This window comes from Lepidochelys kempii, chromosome 2 (genome assembly GCF_965140265.1).
Source record: "Lepidochelys kempii isolate rLepKem1 chromosome 2, rLepKem1.hap2, whole genome shotgun sequence".
In the NCBI taxonomy this organism is placed as follows: Eukaryota; Metazoa; Chordata; order Testudines; family Cheloniidae; genus Lepidochelys; species Lepidochelys kempii.
Genome location: NC_133257.1, coordinates 262,110,017 through 262,130,558, shown reverse-complemented (window position 1 = coordinate 262,130,558; position 20,542 = coordinate 262,110,017). Strand labels below are relative to the sequence as shown.

General features: G+C 40.8%; 1 protein-coding gene across 1 annotated transcript in view; it reads left to right on the top strand.

Moving 5' to 3' along the window:
• Positions 1–20,542, top strand: part of OBSCN (obscurin, cytoskeletal calmodulin and titin-interacting RhoGEF) — a 291,804-nt gene that overhangs the window by 233,792 nt on the left and 37,470 nt on the right. The window contains exons 93-100 of the mRNA XM_073329682.1: positions 7,224–7,258; positions 9,792–9,924; positions 14,122–14,258; positions 14,608–14,720; positions 15,871–16,039; positions 16,421–16,502; positions 18,240–18,440; positions 19,131–19,191. Of these exons, the coding sequence (XP_073185783.1) occupies positions 7,224–7,258; positions 9,792–9,924; positions 14,122–14,258; positions 14,608–14,720; positions 15,871–16,039; positions 16,421–16,502; positions 18,240–18,440; positions 19,131–19,191 (931 nt within the window). The remainder of the gene's footprint in view (positions 1–7,223; positions 7,259–9,791; positions 9,925–14,121; positions 14,259–14,607; positions 14,721–15,870; positions 16,040–16,420; positions 16,503–18,239; positions 18,441–19,130; positions 19,192–20,542) is intronic.

Sequence of the window (20,542 nt, the reverse complement as noted above, 5' to 3'; positions counted from 1 at the left end):
ATTGGCAACCGAGACCCCAAAATCCTGACCCACAATGGAAAAGTGCTAACTCTGGAAGACCTTGAAGATTACTTTCCTGAAGAAGGTGAGACCTATGGATGTGACGATCAAAACTACACAGAAGACAAACCCTGTGAGATCTCTGTGCTCCAGACAGAAATTAATGAACCGACGGTGGGGAAGCCTGTGTTGCTAAATCTCGGGAGACCTGTTGTTCCTAAACCAAGGCAAAGCTTTTTCAGCAAGTTCAAGGAGCACCGTCCTGAAGGAATGTTCATGTCGGCATCCAGAGTAACAGGAGTGCAGTCCGTGGGTCCGTCTAACATTTCTTTCCATGTGAGTGAGACATGCACCACAGCAGCCGCTCCTGGTGTGCGTGCAGCGGCACCAGCAGCCTCACCTGGACCTTCCTTCCAAGTGAAACCGTCTTTCTGTACCGGAGTCCAGCTCTCAGCAGACAACGGACAGTCCAGCTTTAAAACTGAAGTTTCCACAAGAACCCTCAGCTATGGAACTATCGGCGAGCCTGTTATGTTGCACATCAGCACGGAAGACCCCTCCCAGAGCTGAGCAGATACAAGCAGCATTCTTAAAATCAAATAAAAAAATACATAAACAAACAAAAACATTCTAGGGTGGGTGAAATTGGTGGTGAGAATTCTAGGGAAACACCTAACAGAAAAATACCTTAAGGAAAACATATAGACCGTGATATGTAGAGCTTTTCCAGTCTTAAAGGGAACACTTCTGTCAGTTCAGTTTATAATTGATCCTGGTGAAAGCATATCATTCCATAGAGAAAGAGTGAGAGGCAAATAGACTTAGGGTGACCTGCCTCTCTTACTTGTGACAAAAATATAAATAAGCAAACACATTTTTCTTCGAGAGTTTAAAAATTACTTCAGCTCTCAGACTGAGAAGTCACTCAGTGGTGAGACATTTAAGGTATCTCAGCTTGGCAATACCTTCCAGCCATCGAGAGAAGGGAGGGTAGTTTCATGTAAGCATATCTTCTGTCACTGTACATGCCAGACAGCCAGCAAAATAGTTTGCGCTGCTTTACTTTTACTAAATGCTGATGGGACAAATTAGCTCTACCAAAAATGTGTTCATAAACCTTTCAGATTGTGTACTCTGTTTAAATTATTATTATATTTTTCCAGAGAGTGAAACCTACAGAAGGTACTACACTTATTAGGCAACACTGCTGACTTAAGAGACTGCTGAAACATTTTGGGTGAAATTCTGACCCTACCAAAGTCAATGGCAAAACTCCCATTGACTTCAACAGAGCCCAGTCTGGGTACAACTACGTTCCACCTTTATTAAAAAGGCCATCATTGTTAATCAACTACTTCTTGTTAATCCTTTAAGACGTATGGGTTTCTATGGTTCTGCATTCTTTATTCAAGTTCAGTAACGCTATAAATCATCCTAAATTATGATAGAGGTTTGCTTTATCTACACTTAAAAGAGTATTGATTAAAGGAATGGACAGGCTAATACAATATCTACAATCCAGATTAAAAACATGTGTAGAACCACAAATAAATTATTTCATAAATGAATAATTACTATGTGAGTAGAATGGTTAATTAGGTCTCCTGTACATGTTAATGGTTAAGCTTCGCCACCAGTGCGTTAGTGGTTAAAGTTTCCTAATCTCCTAATGAAAATTTACCCATGAACCATATTAAAATTGCAGGAGTACTAATACAATTAAAACCTTCTTCCAGAAATAACTTGTTTATGGGGTTTTAGTGTACTATGCCATTTGAATACACTCCCAGTGCAAGATGTACCATTATACTGTAGCCACTTTGGTTTAGCTGTGTTGTAGAGGTCACCCTTTATCATAGACAGTTGTGTTTCTCTAGAGCTTTGACAGAGAGATCTCAAATGCATGATGATGGCTAATCCAGTAAGGGTATAATTCTGCAAGGTGCTGAGTGCCTCTGAGAGGTGGTGAGCACCCTCAGCTCTCACTAGCTTCAGTGAAAATTGATGTTGCATAGCACTTTCAGAAGGTGCTCAGTCCCTTGATGAGACTGAGTCCTTACAGCTAGGTTCTTGTCCCACTTGATGTCAGTTAAAGTTTGCCATTGTTCTCAATGGATATGTCTACACTGCAATTAGAAACCCACCCCTGGCTTGTGCCAGCTGACTCAGGGTTCAGGCTAAGCCTCTGTTTAACTGCAGTGTAGACGTTCGGGCTTGCCCGACCTCTGGGACCCTCTCACCTCACAGACTTGTAGAACCTGGTCTCCAGCCAGAGCCTGAATATCTACACTGCAGTTAAACAGCACTTTAGCCTGAGCCCCACAAACCTGAGTCAGCTGTCACGGGCCAGCCACTAATTTCTAAATGCAGTGTAGACATACCAATAGGACCAGGAATTGGCCCTGGGTGTCTGACATTGTCTATGTGACAGAAGATATGAGAAAAAGAAACAAAACCTTATGTAAGTTGAGTCGTACGGTAATGTTGCTAAAAAAACACAATAACTTTTATCTGGATGAAATACAGATCAGGATGTTACAAGAATGCTAAGAGACAGTTTGCTTGCTAATCATCTTAAAGAGGATTAAGTGAGTTTTCTCTTAGAATATCACATGCCAGTGTTTTCAGTCTTGATGTTACCTAACTAGATAATGTATGAAACTTGATCCAGTGTTCTGCAGGGCACTGCCTTAGAAAAGGTACAGCTAACTTTAAAAAGGTGCCTTCACAAAAATTACAATTCTTGTTTCAAGAGCTGAACCTGGAACATGTGATGGCTAAAATTAATTCAGTAATTTAACGTTCTTTTTCATTTCAGTATCTAAAGGATATATTTTGTATACAGACATGCACTACATTTTTGAAGTTTTAAAATTTCTCAGTGACTACAGGTGGTGAAAGAAATAAAACCTCTTTTATGGTACTATCATTTTTTCAATAACACCTCATTGGTTTATACTGTATCTTTTATATTTAAGCTATACAATGGCTATATATTAGTTCTTCACTTATGAGAAATATTACACTACTGTACATTGGAGAGTAACAGACATACAAGGGGAGGAAATATTTTTGAACTGAAAATATTTCTGTTTTATTGGGCCATATTCTGATCTCAGTTACTCTGATGTAAATCCAGAATACCTCCACTGAAGTCAAATTTACACAGATGCAACTGTGAAAAGAATTTAGCCCATAGCCATCGTTAAGCAGAAATAAAATAGAGATCTAGGTCTGTCAAGATATACAACGGAATGTGGAGTTATTAATTTTCTCTTGACCTGGTTTTTGCTTAGTAATGACTTTGTTAATGAAGTAGAGTTGCATTTCAAATGCTTGTAGCAAAGAAATACTTATATTTCTGGTGATCAACCAAAAGTAAATAACATCTGTTTACATTTTCTTTGGAAATTTAAACAAAAAATATAAGTGAAAAAGGAATTAAAAATCCTATCACGGTACTCTATTTTAAAAAAATGAAAAAAATATTAAAAGTCCTTTTCGTTTATTTTCAAAGTATTTTCCTAGAGGTTAAAAAGTATGCTTGTAAGTGATTTAAAATTTGTAGATAACTAAGGATATGCGTGGGGGTTTATTTCCTGTAGATGAAGACATAACACTGTATTAAAATTAACACACAGAATGTTTTACTGTAATTCCCCCAGGCAAAAGGGTGTGAAAAAGGTGGAAACTTCAGTTTGTTTGAGAGACAAAAAACTAAAATAAATCTAAGTCAAGATGTTATAGGATGCTCAAGTTCATATCAATAAATGTCTTGCATCAGCTATCATTGATCTCACTTGCTTATGTGTTTTTGTTTCTTCATGGTAACTGGCTCTCTCTTGAAGTCAATGAGAGCCCATGAACATAAGTCGGAGTTAGTTGGGACCCCAACTGCACTCAAGTATTTCAGGGCTACTGCACTTGAGTTGGAAAAGTGCTGAAGTATTGTGAGAGAGCCGTTTTGTGAAGTGAAGAATTTTTGGGAACTTTGTGTCAGCATCTCAGGGGCTTCTCTGAGTTGAATTTGAACTTCAACATGTTTGAGCTACTGCCATTCCTTATCAGGTTAAATGTACAGGGCACTGAAAGGGACACATCAGGTTTAAGGTTTACAATCAATAGTTCAGGATTTTACAACCGGGAAATAGAAGGTGCATTAAGAGTTTGTCTTCACTGCATTGTTAGCTCTGGTTATGTGCACGAGAGTGAACTCTCTTGGGTCAGCCTCGCTCAAGTGAGAGCAGTCACACTGCAGAACACTCACGCTGCACAGTGTTTGTATTAGCAACACAGAGTGATGAGTTCCCACTGCATTACTAGTCAGCAGCTCTCATGTTTCAACCAATATCTTAGGCCAGTTAGCTTAAGTGTAAAGCACCATTTACAGGAGCTAGACACTTTTGGGTGCGCATTGAAGTTGCGTTAGCGACAACACTCAAGCTATCCCTTGAGCTAACACAGCAGTGAAGTAATAAGATTTAAGCTTGTCCTGCTGAAGAATTGGGTATATTTTGTCTACAGTGTCCATTGTTTATGTCTGATCATGTTTAATTATCCTTGTGAAATTAATCCTACTTAAATCGGAGTAAATTTTCTCCTAAAGGGACAGTGTTCACCACTAAGTATATTCCACTCATTTCATAACAGTTCACTTTCAGGTGGGTGCTGAAACCAACATTACACTAATTGGTGGGTAGTCTCAGAAATGGTGCTTCTAGATCAGTGTTAATGCACACAGGTGGGGTGGTATGGTATGCAATTGAGGGAAGCTTGACTGTCCTGTGGATAAACAGAGGGCTTCAGTCTCCAGGTCTTCAGGTCTAGCACCTTTCATAACCGCTATACTCACATGAAGAAAATTAAAAAGAAATTAAGAGGCGACACCATCAAAGAGGGCTGAGCCAAGATGGGACCTGCCTTTTTTCTCCCTGAGGTTTGTGTGTAAAGTTCATGTGCCCTAATGATTTTCTGTAAGAGGGGAAGGGAGCAGAATCAGAACAAAAGCTGCAGTGTTTCTTCTTCTGTGAATATGAAATAAAACACATCCGCACTCCTGAGCAATACTAAAAACAATTGAATTCATGGGTTGGGGGAAATAAAACCATTTTTGAGCCTGGAATTCCCCGTGAATGAAGCAAGGAGAAATTCACAGGAAAAGATAGACTGAAGAAAATGACATTTTCCAGCGGGGACTCTGTATGGAGGTGGACACTCGGTACAGTCCATTAGCGGTAAAGAGCTGTTGATATTGGTGATATGACCATCTTGCTCTTAACACAGTTAATTTTTTCTCCATTCCACAGGAGTCATATTTATTGGTAAAAATATTTGCTGGTCTGATAAAACTAGTAATCGTATTTCCTACTTCATGCATGAGCACACTCTCTCTCTTTCTCTCACTCTGACCTGAAAGCAGTCCTTACACATTGACTCCAGTGGGCTAGTCGGATTGGCCCTTCTGTCATTTATAGATCATTCTCTGTAGGGTCTACATTGTGTAGTGACCAATCAGGATTGGTGCCTGGCCTGCCTGTAAATTACTCTTTTTCACAGGAGCACCAGTTTCATAGGAATAGAATTTTTTAAAAGGTGGGAAGTATATTTAGAATAACGAAGTGATGAGCAACTGAAAATGAATGGCTCTAATAAAAAGAAAAGGAGTACTTGTGGCACCTTAGAGACTAACAAATTTATTTGAGCATAAGCTTTCGTGAGCTACAGCTGAGCTGCAGCTCACGAAAGCTTATGCTCAAATAAATTTGTTAGTCTCTAAGGTGCCATAGGTACTCCTTTTCTTTTTGCAAATACAGACTAACACGGCTGTTACTCTGAAACCTGGCTTTAATAAAGACTATTAGGCAACCTTAGCGTGGAGTAAATTATCATTTGGTTTGCATTGTTCATTTTACACTTGAGACATGCTAGTGTGCCTTACAAAATGGGGGTCAAATTGCAGACACAGTGTCTAGCCTTCTCCTGGGTTCGTTGACCGACCTCTGGCAGATACCTGGGGAGTGGAGGAGCCTGTCCCTTCTTTTACGCCTTGGAAACATTTGTACAGCATGTCATACCCATACAATCTCATAGATTTAAACTGAGTTAGATACTGATTGTGCTGTGACTGTGAAAGGAAACTCTACTATGTACTTAGCTGTTGCTCAGAAACTGAGCCTTGGGCTTGAGAGCCAGTTTAAATGAGTGAGAAAGATCTTGGCTATTTTCGGAGATTTTTACCTTCTGCCTATCTTTCTAGCCTGTGAGCTCCTTGAGCCAGGCGCCAGGTCTTCCTCCATACTCTGCTGCCATTCAGCAAATAATCTAGTAGACCAGCCACCAGCAACAGAGGGACTTGGGTTCTACATTTCTTCTGAAGGACTGCTCCCCCACAGAGCCTCCCTTAAGTCCTGTGCTGCCCCTCGGTACTGCCCATCCCCTGCAGTGTGTTGCACAGGCATGTTGCTTTAGAAACATATCTAATAAAAATAAATTAAAAATAACTCTCAGATGTCCCTTAGTGCAAAGCCCACTGCTCCTCTCAGGTTTCCCTGAGGCAAATGGTAACATAAAATATGATATCACAAGCTAAGAAATAATCAAAATATTGTATTGGGGACAGTTCCACGTGCTCCCCCAGCCATGCCCCTCTTAGTGTGATGGAGTAATGACATTGACACATACCCTTACCTCTCTCCTTCCTCTCCTCTCTCAACGCACAAGTCATCCTGTAACCTATTCACTCCTTCTTTCTCTCCATGCAAGAAACCAGTTGTATAGCTTTCATTTAAAATAATAACTTGAGTTTTGTTGCATAAAACACCGTGTTAGCACAGGAGTCAAACCAGGGTTCCTTCTATTGATCTGATGAACTTAGCACTGTGTGGTTTTCCTCTCACTCATCCTCCCTAGCTTGAGTCACCAGTTTGGTCACCTCCACCACTATGTATCACTTAAATTCCGTCGCATCTGGTGAGAAGATGTGAGTGTACATAGTGTGTTAAGCCATTTGCAGCACGATGAGCAGAGTCTACTGGACATTCATTGTGAAGTCTAGCTAGACTCCATCTTCCTGGAAATAAACATTTGCACATTCTCTACTGGAGAAGGTGGCGGGGGGGGAGACTTGAATGCAAATGTTTGCTCCGAATCACATTGTGGGTCGATCAGTACTGAACTTTTTTGTTTTATTCTGAAGAGAGAAAAGCTATTCTTCTTGTCTGTAGGAGAGGTCTCACCACAGTCAGAGCTGGAGAATTCTGTCCGGGCCTCGCTTGAACGTGCAGACAAGGAGATAAGGATAGCCCTGAAGAAACTCGTGGATTCCACATCAGTGCATGTGACTCTTCCTCCAAGTATGAGAGGAAAGGCTGGTGGCTTTGGCGTTCTTGAGTCCACAGCTTCAGATACAGAAAATAGACATCCTGTGATAGTTCATGAAGTCAGCACGCAAACCCAAAGTGCTGGAGGTCATGGTAGGTTTGGGTTGAGTTTGGGAAATGTCATGTGGATGTTAGACACAAATGTTGCCAAGACCAAAAAATGAAGCTCTTCTCAATTCTATATTTCTTTGTGTTCTAAACAGAGATGTGTCCAAGACACACAATTCAGACACCACAAATTGTGGGGGTATCATGATGTAAATAATACCAGGGCTCCTGATGTAAATGGGGGGCACTGGCAAATTTGGATCTGAAGCTCAGTTTGGACTTTGAATGTCTCCAGAGTTCATGGATGGGGGATGGTTCCATGTCTGGGATTTTAGCGTGGGGTCATCTTGAATTTTAGACCCTGAATATGTTGTTTGTTTATGTTTACTGCATGTCATAAACAACATGGTGATTCAGGCCTTTCTACTTGACATTCCTTGGCTAAGTGCTGCAGACTTTTTAGGCTATAAGGGTATTAAGGATTTATTTGCATTCGATTAACATTGTAGCCTTAATAGAATTTGGGACATTTTTTTTCAGGAGTAAAAATAATGCTCTGTGTAACTAGAGTCAATTTATGTCTTGCAAAGAGAACAAAAGCTTTCATATTTGTGTTACTGTATGTTATTTTTTAAAAATGGGAAATACATTTCACTTCTTAAATCTTGTAAAAAGCCTGGTAAATACTACAGCCCTTTCATTCTTCATCTTTACTAGCTGCCATAATAACTAGAGAACCGTTTTGTCTAGCCCATTGTCATTTTGTGTCAAGTCAAATAATTGTTCTTAATCCAGTATGGTCTTAAAGGGACACTGTCTAGTACCTTTCGGCCCCCAAATCTAGATTTTGTTAAAAAAATATTTTGTTACACAACATAATGAGCATGCAAACATTTCATGGATTCAAACAAAATAAATTACATGAAAAAGTTTGGGTGCTATTTATTCAAAGTCTTTCCGCTGCAGTGTTGGAAACCCAAAACAGTAGCATTCTGCCAGTGTAGGAGAACCAGAAAATGACTGTAAGCAGAAAGTGAAACAGAATAGTTTAGTTCCTTGACAGTAGCTCAGGGAAGTGGAAAAAAGGAAACCAGCGGCATACAAAGGTGAAAAAGTAAATTTAAGTATTTTTAAAGTTCTTTCATTTTCAATGACTTAGACGTTATTAACATGGGTATGTGTTTTTTAAAAACAGAGGCTTATTATGTTGACATGTGTCCCTTTGATCACCTGCTTTTGAATAAGAACAAGAAGGCAAATATTTCAATAGCACTGTCAGTAAGAAATCATTGAATGAAGATCTTACTCATCGGTGAACTGTGGTCTTTTGTTGGATGCCATTATATAACAGTGCTCTCTAGTAAAGCTGCCCAATTAGCTTACTAGGAAGAGTCACTTCTCTTTCCAATACAAGCCATCACTAATGATCTCCCAACCATCCTACCAAAGAATGACAATGCTTCTCTTCCTCTGCACTTTGCATGCTTACATTGCACAGGAAATGGCATTCTTCACCCTTATAGGTAACCCTGATGGTACGTATCACAAGGTGATTAGTTCTTGCTGGAATAGAACATCAAGCCCATTCTGGAGGAAACAGCTTGGTTAAAGAACCCACTCATCTTTTCATTTCGTAATATTTCTGGAAAAGAGATTCTGGACCTGATTCTGGTCCCACTCATAGCTGTGTAAGTGAGGAGAACGTCCATTGAAGTCAAGGGAGTTATAACAGTGTAAAAGGTGTGATGGCACAACTAGGCCGTCTTGACAGTAGTAGCACGTATTAGGGCCTGATTTTTATCTCCCATGCACTGGTTTTACATTAGTATAACCCTATTGACTTCACTGGAGCTACTTCTGATTTATACCAGTGTGAGTTGACAATCAGTCCAGTAATTGTTGGTGTACCCTAATAATGGAAGCACTGAAATTTATCAACAGAGCCAAAATTTGTCATTTTCATTCAATCTGCAAGCTGGAGAACACTCAGCCAACTATTTTCCGTGAATGTATGTAATTGATCAACTTGTTTGCTTCACACATGCTGGGGTTTTTTTCATTTCTATTTAAATTTTCTTTGTACTTTTCCTATTCATGCCTGGGTGTTTCCTCACAACAAAAATCCTGATGCTTTTGCCCAGTCAGCCATATTCTAACATCGATGATTTTTATTTCACTGAGAACACTTCGTTTCACATAATCCTCTGAAAAGGGCCAAATTCTCCTCTTAGTTACGGTGATTGAACCCCACTGAAGTCTGATGGGATGTTCTGCTGGAACTCAGAGCAGAAATTGATCTCAGCCCTTGTTTTCAGCCATGTTGTCCTATGTAACTAGTCTAACAGGTCCTGTTTTCACTCTCAGGTGAAGTGCGAGACAGCACTGGGAAAATTCCGGATGAGAAACTGAGTGAAACAAAGTCAAGCCCAACCACTTCCCAAAAAGAGACGACTGCTGGAGCTGCAGGAGGTCAGGAACGCACTATTCCCATTACCAGGTAAGCATAAACATCATGACGCTCAAAGTGTTGAATGGAATTCTGAATGTGTCTTTGTCCTTGAAAAAGCTGCCCTACAATCCATTCTCTTGAATGTTGTAGCTGGTAGCTTGAAGTGACCTGAGTAGATTTAACATGAGAACAGCCATACTGGGTCAGATCAATGGTCCATCTAGCCCAGTATCCTGTCTTCCAACAGTGGCCGGTGTCAGATGCTTCACAGGCAATGAACAGAACAGGGCAATTATTGCGTGATCCACCCCCAGTCATTCAGTCCCAGTTTCTGGCAGTCCCAGGTGGAGGGACACCCAGATCATGGGGGTTGCATCCCTGACCATCTCTGCTAATAGCCATTGATGGACCTATCCTCCTTGAACTTCTCTCATTCTTTTTTGAACCCAGTTATACTTTTGGCCTCCACAACATCCCCTGGCAACAAGTTCCACAGGTTGATTGTGCATCGTGTGAAGTAGTTGTTTGTTTGTTTTAAAACTGCAGCCTATTGATTTCATCAGGTGAACCCTGGTTCATGTGTTATGTGAAGGAGTAAATTACGTGTCCTCATTCACTGTCTCCACATCATTCATGATTTTATAGACCTCTGTCCTATCTCCCCCTCCCCCCATCTCTTTTCTAAACTAAACAATCCCAGTCCTTTTAATCTCTCCTCACCTGGAAGTTGTTCCTTACCTGTAATCATTTTTGTTGCCCTTCTCTGTACCGTCTCCAATTCTAATAGATCTTTTTCAAGATGGGGCGACCAGAGCTGCACGCAGTATTCAAGGTGTGGCTGTACTATGGATTTATACAGAGGCGTATTACAATGTTTTCTATTTTATAATCTATCCCTTTTCTAATAGTTGCCAAGATTCTGTTAGCTTGTTGACTTCATGCCCTCTTTTTTGAGGGGTTACAGCTAATTCAGAACTCGTTATTTTGTGTGTATAGTTGGGATGATGTTTTCCAATGTGCATTACTTTTCACTTACAAACATTGAATTTCACCAGCCATTTTGTTGCCCAGGGACCCAGTTTAGTGAGTTCCCTTTGTAACTCTTCACAATCAGCTTTGGACTTAACTATCTTGAGTAATTTTGTATCATCTGCAAATTTTGCCACCTCGCTGTTCACCCCCTTTTCCATTTATTAATATGTTGAACAGTATGAGTCCCAGTACAGACCCCTGGGGGACACCACTATTTGCCTCTCTCAATTCTGAAAACTGACCATCTATTCCTACCCTTTGTTTGCTGTCTTCTAACCAGTTACTGATCCATGAGAGGACCTTCCCTCTTATACCATGACTGTTTACTTTGCTTATGAGCCTTTGGTGAGGGACCTTGTCAAAGGGTTTCTGAAAGTCCATGTACACGATGTCAACTGGATGACCCTTGTCCACGTTTGTTGATTCCCTGAAAGAATTGTAATAGATTGGTGAGGCATGATTTCCTTTTACAAAAGCCATGTTGACTCTTCTCCAACATACAGTATTCATATATGTGTGATAATTTTGTTCTTTACTATAATTTCAACCAATTTGCCTAGTACTGAAGTTAGGTTTACCGGCATGCTAGGATCACCTCTGGAGTCTTTTTTTTAAAATAAGAATTACATTAGCTATGATGTAGTCCTCCGGTACAGAGTCTGGTTTAAGCATAGGTTACAAAACACAGTTAGTAGCTCTACAATTTCATATCTGAATTCCTTCAGAACTCTTGGGCGAATACCATCTGGTCCTTGTGATTTATTACTGTTTAATATATCAATTTGTTCCAAAACCTCCTCTATTGATACCTCCGTGTGGGACAGTTCCTCAGCTTTATTACCTAAAAAGAATGGCTCAGATGTGGGAATCTTCCTCATATCCTCTGCAGTGAAGACTCACGCAAAAAATTCATTTAGCTTCTCTGCAACAGCCTTATCTTCCTCGAGTGCTTTTTTAGCACCTCAGTTATCCAGTGGCCCCAGTGATTGTTTGGCAGGCTTCCTGCTTCTGATGTACTTTAAAAAATTGCTGTTCGTTTGTGTGTCTTTTGCTAGTTGTTCTTCAAATTCTTTTTTTGGCCTGCCTAATTATGTGTTTATACTTGCAAGAGTTTATGTGCCTTTCTATTTTTCTCAGTCGGATTTGACTTCCAGTTATTAAAGGATGTCTTTTTGCCTCTAACCACCTCTTTTACTCTCTTGGTTAGACCCAGTGTCATTTTTTTTGACCCTCTGACTTTTTTTTTTTTTCCATTTTGGGTATACATATAGTTTGAGCCTCTATCATAGTGTTTTAAAACAGTTTACATGCATCTTTCAGGCATTTCCCTCGTGACTGTTCCTTTTAGTTTCTATTTTACTAGCTTCCTCATTTTTGTGTAGTTCCCCTTTTTGAAGTTAAATACGGCTGTGTTGGGTTTCTTTGGTATTTTTTTCCCTGCAAGGATGTTAAATTTAATTACATTATGGTTGATATTACTGAGCGATTCAGGTATATTCACCTCTTGTATCAGATCCTGTGCACCACTTAAGACTGAATCAAGAATTGCCTCTCCCCTGTGGGTTCCAGGTCTAGCTGCTCCACGAAGCAGTCATTAATGGTGTCTAAAATTTTTATCTCTGCATCCTTCCTGAGGTGACATGTATAGACAATATGGGGGTAACTCAAATCTCCCATTATTACTGGGTTTTCTGTTTTTGTAGCTTCCTTAATCTTCCTGAGCATTTCACAATCACTGTCATCATCCTGGTCAGGTGGTCAGTAGTATATGCATATGGACATGCTGTAATTATTCAAGCATGGAATTTGTATCCATAGAGGTTCTGTGGTACAGTTTAATTCATTTAAGATTTTTCCTATATTTGACTCTGTTTTCTTTTATGTATAGGGCCACTTCCCCACCAGTGTGACCAATCCTACCATTCCTATATATTTTGCACCCTGGTATTATTGTGTTCCATTGATTATCTTAGTTTCACCAAACTTATGTGATACCTGTTATACCAATATCTTCATTTAATATGAGGCATTCAAGTTCATCCATCTTAGTATTTAAACATCTAGCATTTGTAAACAAGCACTTATAAAATTTGTCAATATTTAGTTATCTGCCTTCGTGCAATGTAATTGAATGGGACTCTTTTTGTTTGACTTTCTCTTCAGTTCCTACCTGTACTTTCTTAACATCTATCCTCTCCTTTTTAGTAGGCTATAGAGCAGGGGTCGTCAAACTTTAGCATGCAGCCCATCAGGGTAATCCGCTGGCGGGCTGTGAGACATTTTGTTTTTGCTGACCGTGGGCAGGCACAGCCCCCTGCAGCTCCCAGTGGCCGTGGTTTGCCGTTCCTGGCCAATGGGAGCTGCAGGAAACAGCCTAAATTTGGCCTCCAAGTCCTCTCCTCCTATCTTTCCCTTTGTCATTGGTACCTACATGTACCACGACCACTGGCTCTGCCCCAGCACTGCACATAAGTCCATCCAGATGTCTTGAGAGGTCCTCAGTCTTCACACCAAACAGGCAATTTACCATGCGGTTCTCCTGGTCATCACAAACCCAACTAGATAGTATAGAAATTTCTAATAATCGAATCCCCCATTACTGTTACTGGGGTTTAGCATTATCTTTAAAGTGTCGTGCATGTTTGTCATATGTCAACAAGACAGAGGACAGTTGAGAGGTACACTACATGGAGAGTAATTAAGTCCCCAAATCAAAACTATCCTGTAATCGGTTTTAAGTAAATATTGAACTTACTGGTAGTTAAACACCCAGAACAATGGCAGGATATAATCCTAGATGGCTGTATTATCCCTTCTGTTTCGTGTGTGAAATTCATTGCTTGTTTTTGGAGACATGAATGCACATTGCAGGAGAACAGAGCAGCTAGAATTTCCAAACACATTTATGTTGTAGCTGGTTGTTTGTGCCAAGGACACAACAAAGCAGGGTTTTTCTCTGCCATAATTTATATCCTAAAATGTCCATGATCAGTGAATAATAGTAGCACCACTTGGCTATAATTACTATTATTCTATACTCCAGCTGGTGGGGATGTCTTTTAAGATTTCATTATGAGCAGTGAGTTAGTGAGTGGGAGGCATCTGAGGATGCTGTGGCCTGGTCTGTTTAAGTTGCTTTGTAGATCGTACTTATTATTGTCTGAGGTGAAGGATGTCTGAGTAATGACTCTGCCTCTTGGTTTATGTGAAAAGAACATCAGCAGTCACAGAAGGAGCAGACTGGTGTAAAAGAGAAGGGGCAGACGTGGTCTGGGATGTCCAGAGTCAAATTTATATTGAGACCACAGAAAGAACCTGCGTTTATAAAACAGAGGAGAAGAGCGCAGCAAGTAAGAAATTGCATCGTTTTACCCTTCTGTCTCAGTTCCCATGGTTGTCTCATTATTTTGCCAATGGTTGCAAATTTATCACGTTTGGTGGTTTTCTTAAAGCTCCAGCTCAGGTGAGCTTGAAAATGTGAAGCCCAAAGGGTCAAAAGCCAACAAAAAGAAGTGCAGATGTATTATCTTTAAAATCTCATGGTTTTTAAGCCACTCACATGACTTTTGGGGCATCTTGGGTTGGTAATCTTTGAGCATCTCACAAAATGTAACCAAAACTCCCATTCGTTGAGCCCCAGCTTGAGTCTACCAAAACTGAACTCTCTTTTAAGCAATGTAAACCTTTTTGTCTCCCCAGGCCCTCCATATATGCAAGTGACCATTGAGGATGTGCAGGTTCAGTCTGGGGAGCTTGCCAAATTTCATGCGGTTATTGAAGGAAATCCCCAGCCTACTATTGCATGGTATAAGGTAGGTAGAAGATGTTTCCCATAGTGGATGAGTGCAACAGAAAAGAATGGGGTGTGGCGAAATTAACAAATAACGGAGAAATTAGAAAACAGTTGGCCATAGGGGACTTTTTTCTCAGCCATAATAGGCTCAAATAGCCTCCTGTATTTATTGTTGGGACGAGAATGGCTGGTCTTATTTGCCAGCAAAGAAGTGATGAACTTCCAAGGTTAAAACTTCTGATTGTTAAGTCAATTAAAGAATAATGCAAATATAGGAATGTAGGAATTGCCAGACTGGGTCAGACCAAGGGAGTAAAGGAAGCTAGCGTCAGAATAAGAAATAGAACCTAGGAGTCTCGATTCCTAACCCTCTACTCTAACCACTAAACCCCTGCTTATTCAGACTTCTTTGGTCTTGAAATTGAGCTGGAAATCTCACACAAAAAGCTTGTATTATGAGACTTCCATTACTACTTGGTCATGAATGGAAAATACCTAGAGCTCCACTTTTTTGTGGTATTTCTGCTTTTGGTCTTGGCTAAAACTGAGAAGTTGGGAATTTAAAAAAAAAGGCTTCAGATTTAGATTTTTAGGCAAAGGTTTGAGTTCATTCTTATTTTATCTGCACTGGGTTTACTCTGTCCAAGTTGCTATTGAAAACAGAACATCAGTACCAGGGCATAGAAAATTTTCTCTGAAATATAAGCAACTTCTATATTCTAAGTGCACAGTAGATCTCCATTTTAGCTACTGTTGTTCTACCTAAATCAGGGATACTCAGACTAAGGCTTGCGAGTCCCAAATGGCTCTGTAATGCGTTTCCTGCGGCTCTTTGCAGCACATGATATTAAAACGCTGTGTGATTTAATTATAACCAGTCTAAGTTATTGACCAATAAGGATGCTTTTACTATGTTATTAACCAATTAATTTATCAACTTGCACTAAATTATTAACTTATTTGCTGTGAGAATAATATCGAGAGAGAGAGAGAGAGAGTGTAAATGAAACAATGAATTCACACTAGTATGGCTGTTTTGGGTAATGTTGATCGCTAATTTGGCTCCTGAACCACTGAGGTCTGAATATCACTGATCTAAATCCTTGCAGTGTACCAGGACCTATTTCACCCTGGCACTTTAATACTGAAGTAGTGTCTCATTCTTCCAGGATAATTCCTTGTTGCCTGACAGCAACAGGATCCATCAAGTGAAAGAAGGCACAACATACTCTTTGATCCTGGAAGATGTTGCCTCAGAAGATGGTGGCGTCTATACCTGCATTGCCAAAAATGCAGGAGGGGAGGTCTTGTGCAAAGCAGAGCTTGTTGTACATGAGGGTAACTTCATTTCTTAGGTTTGCTATATTGGCTCCCCATGACCATTAGCCACATCCAGAATTGTGGTGCACTGATTCATGTCTAACGCTTAGGCTTCTGGAGCCATATTCCAGGGTTATTAGCACCTTGCTAGCTGGAGCCACGCTAGGGCTTGGTTGGTGGTATATTGTCTAGATATGCTATCTACACCGGCTGAGAATCTGGGCCCCTGTGTATGGTGCCAAAAACCTTCAATAGCCCTCTGTGCCTAATTCTAAACAGAAGCTTAGAAAATGGATCATATTATTTCCCGCAGAACATTGTCAGCATGATAGTTTTGCATGTTGTGCCATGGCCGTGTTGTCTGAACACTATAACAAACTTTTTCTTTGGTTACCAAAGCTAAGAAAGACCAAGTGACAAAGAAACAGAGCACCCGAAGGAAACTCCATTCCTTCTATGAGGTGAAGCAGGAGATAGGAAGGTAAGTGTGATTTTTCACTTTTAAAATGTCCTTTCAGGGGAATGTATAAGTGCCTGTCTGATCTCTTTTAATATGAAGAGAACTACTGATCGAGAGTCGGCATGCTCCACAAACTCTAAGGAAGGGAGCTTCTATCCCGGCTCTCTGGCCAGAGCATGGAACCAGGACTACTGCACTCCTGAAGAAGTTGTATCCCTCACTTGACCAGGAGGAGGGTCTCCAAGACATGGACATTTGAGGGCATATGCAATAAAAAGGGAGGACACATTGCATTGCAGTGGAAGTGTATCAGATTAGGAGCATCCTGGGTATCTCACTCCCCATATGGAAAGTGGAAAGGGGAGCAGGGACAGTTTTTCTTCAAGGGAAGAGGGGGCAATGTGGTAGCCAGTTCATGAAGCAGTATTAATCCCAGTCTTGTGACAGGGAAGGTGTTTCCCTTCCACTCACAGGAAAATTCATATAATGCAGCTAATGGGAGAAACAAAGCAGAATACACAATGGTGTGAGGAGCTATGAAACCCGAGTCTGGGGTGACCACCTAACTTCTGAGAGGAGGCATGAGTGAATGGTGCAGGCCTTCCCAAACACGTGCGGACCCATTCTGCGCATCACCCTAGGCTATCACTATGTTGTTGTTCACATCTTCTTTTATTCATTCCTATTTTTAGTTAAGCATCCAGGCTGCATTCAGGTTTGGCACAAGTGGGCAGAGCTCTCGTTGACTTTCTTTGTTGCTGAGCCCACTTATCCCAGGACTTAATCTGATCCACCTTTTCTTTTTGTCCACTTTGCACTATAGTAGTTAGTATGGTAAAAACCATGGCTGACATCCTAGTCTCAATGAAGTCAATGACAAAACTCCCATTGACTTCAGTGGAGTCAGGAGTTCACTCCATGTCTTTGGTATTGTGGGATCTCAGTGGTTTCCGCAAGTGCAGTATAATTGCACTGGTCTGCATTTTTCCTTCATTTCTATGCCTGCAACTTGATTGGATTTCACTTAAACACATTGAAGTCAATGGTATTCATACCTAAGTAACCGAGGGCAGAACTGTGCCCAGTTTTGTCAAGTTTTGACATGTCTAAAGCACAGGAGTTGATGGGATGGTCATCCCTGCTCCATGTGTGCAGGGTGTTCCCTGAGATTTTTAATAAAGGATGGAAGGGACGATAAAACCATCTCAGGGTGTACCCCAAAGTTGGGTGAAGTATTACCGTGTAGAGAAAACAGCATTGATAGAGCAAATTCTGCCTTTGGTCACACCCCGTGCAATTCCATGGACTTGCTTTGACGCTTGTGCAACCCTGTTGAGTTCAGTGAGGCTGTACAGGTGTAATGGAGAGGAGAATTTTGCCCCAGATACGTTATTTTGGCATTATCTTGTTGTGACAGACCCATGAATGTGTACATACAGACACCATGTTGTCTGTCCACCAAGAGTGAACCTCGGGCCTTCAGCACATGCCCCTAACACTGGAGCTAAAGGTGTAAGTGTTAACTGGCAGTGAATAGCAGGCTGTTCAGTTTTGGGGGGCCAGTCAACAGAGGGAGACATGATCTCACATACAATAAAGTCAGATCGTTACATTAGACTGAGTTTAAGGTGAATGTGGAGGGAAGGCTTTGAGAGAGGATTGCATGGGGGTAGAAAATGAACGCAAGCATTGTGAATCTGACATGCAAGGGGATGCAGGGCAAAACCTCAATGTGGTATATTTTTTGATTATGTACAGGGGCTCTTTCAGCTTTGTGAAACGGGTTGTGCACAAAGGGAACAGAGTATCCTGTGCTGCCAAGTTCATACCTCTGCGAAGCAAAACAAGAACCCAGTCCTATCAAGAGAGGGACATCCTAGCCACTCTCTCCCATGATAAAATCACCCAGCTGCTGGATGAGTTTGAAACAAGGAAAACCTTGGTTTTGATTTTGGAGTTGTATCCTTTTCTTCCCTTCTTTTTCTCAGATAATGCTGGGAAGTGCCAGTTAAGGGAAACCCATGTCAATATAAATATAAGCATTTATATTTTTCACCTGAGATAAAAGTACACTTTTGTACAACATAAACATATTAAAGATTGGAAGGTGCTCAGATACAATCGGAATGGGGGCCATATAAGTACCAAGGATGGGTGGATTCACAATAGAAAAAGCTGTTTTAGAAAAATACCTCTCGCACCAATTGATTATATAGCGCCAAAGCATTTTACTGAAATATATGAAAGCTGAGGTCCCTGCCCCAATGGGATTATAGTCTAGATGGACAATATGCAAGCACAGAGGAAAGATGGTGAGGAGCAACCAACCAACATGACTAATGGGAGAATTTTAGCACAGAGCAGCTTGTTAATTCCATGGGTTTCATTTAATTTTTAAGGAGCAAAGATTTTCAGCTGTTGAGTTTACCATTTCCCATAGGAGGACTGCCCTAGCTCCTTCTGTATTTGAGGTTTTTTATAACAGACCTTCAGACAATTCCTGGCAAAGAGAGAGGATTTAACATCACCAAGGATATGCTGCCCTCTTTGATCTGTTCTTTTTTTTATCAAAGATTGTATTTGTTGCAGAATGCTAGTAAATTATGATACTAAACCAATGGTCTTAGTTTTCCTTAATGTCCTTGCTAGGTGCTCCAATGAGGAGCTCTTGGACCGTTTATTCAGGAAGAGTGTTGTTACTGAAGCAGAGGTACCAATTTCTTGTCATTTTAAAATTTCAAAGTATAGTAGGTGCACTCCAAAATTCATTCTGGTTCTACAGAATATGGCAGCTTTATTTATACTATCCATCTTAAGTATGGGGATTTTCTCAGTCCGTCAAACCAGAATGAATTGTTTAAGTGCCCACCCTGAATCTTTCGTTCCCAATGATAGCTTCTCAAGGGAATGAAACGAGAAGCCGATGGTTTTTGATGATACACGTGCTCAGCCAAATTCTATATTTCCGTGTTAGACCCAAGAACATATTGTCTCCATAACTCTGCCACTTTCCCCCACCAGAACTTCTGTCATGTAGCTTCCATGTGTTTTGACTTGTGTAATAATTTCATGTTCACTAGGGATTGTGTTTTTCTTCACTTCCTTGCGCTCCCCAAGCCAAGAACTGAGATGGTGTCCTCTGAGTTTTTTTCAGTCCATTCTAGCTCAAAATATAAGAGCCCCATAGTCTGTCTTGTTCTGGAACACAAGTCTCCTACATTCCAGGGGCTACTTTTATTTTCCTCAGGTCTTGGAGGAAACATCAGATAAAACTGTGGAGGCAAGGCTAAATTATCTTCTAACTGGGTCTGGATATTAAACCCCCACCCATGGTGAAATTTTACTCGTATTAGGATCTGTCCTTGATCTAAAAAATGGCTTTCTAACACTATTTAAAAATGTGCTTGCCTGGTCTACACAGACCAAACAAACTGTGTTAAACAAGGCCCTGAGACATACTGTTGAAATCTGGATTGGAATTTCCCCCAAAGTTTCGGGGTGTTCATTTCCCCTGTTAAGTGCATCTCTGTTTTTCAAGTTCAGGCTCCCTAACATATGGAAAACTTTGGTGTGGAAGGTATGTCTGTGCAGCCCATGTCAGCAAGCCCCCAAGCCTTGATCAAGAAACTCGGAAGCCTAGGAAATGGGGATGGGCTTCAGAGCCCAAAATCCAGCATCAGCTGCAACTACAAAGCGCTGTCTACGCAGCTGTTTTTAGAGAGCTAGTATGAGCTTTGCTAGCCCAAGTCTGTCGACCTGTGCTGGGAGGCTTGTTGCCATGGGCTGTGTAGACATCCCCTTAGCCGCTGTGTCTGAATTCTATGTTCTAATGTTTGGTTCCCCATCTGTTTCACATTAAATAGTCTCACTAAAAAGTTTATTCTCTTTTGTAGAGGTGTTACCATTAGAGCTGGTTGGAAATTTTTTCACTAAATATATCCATTTCTGAGATCTAGAATGGAATTTCACTGGTGGGGATAGGCCCATGTCCAGGTCCCACTCCAGAATAGCCAGGAGACCTGAGGTTAGGACACTGATATGGAACATGGAAGACTGAGGTT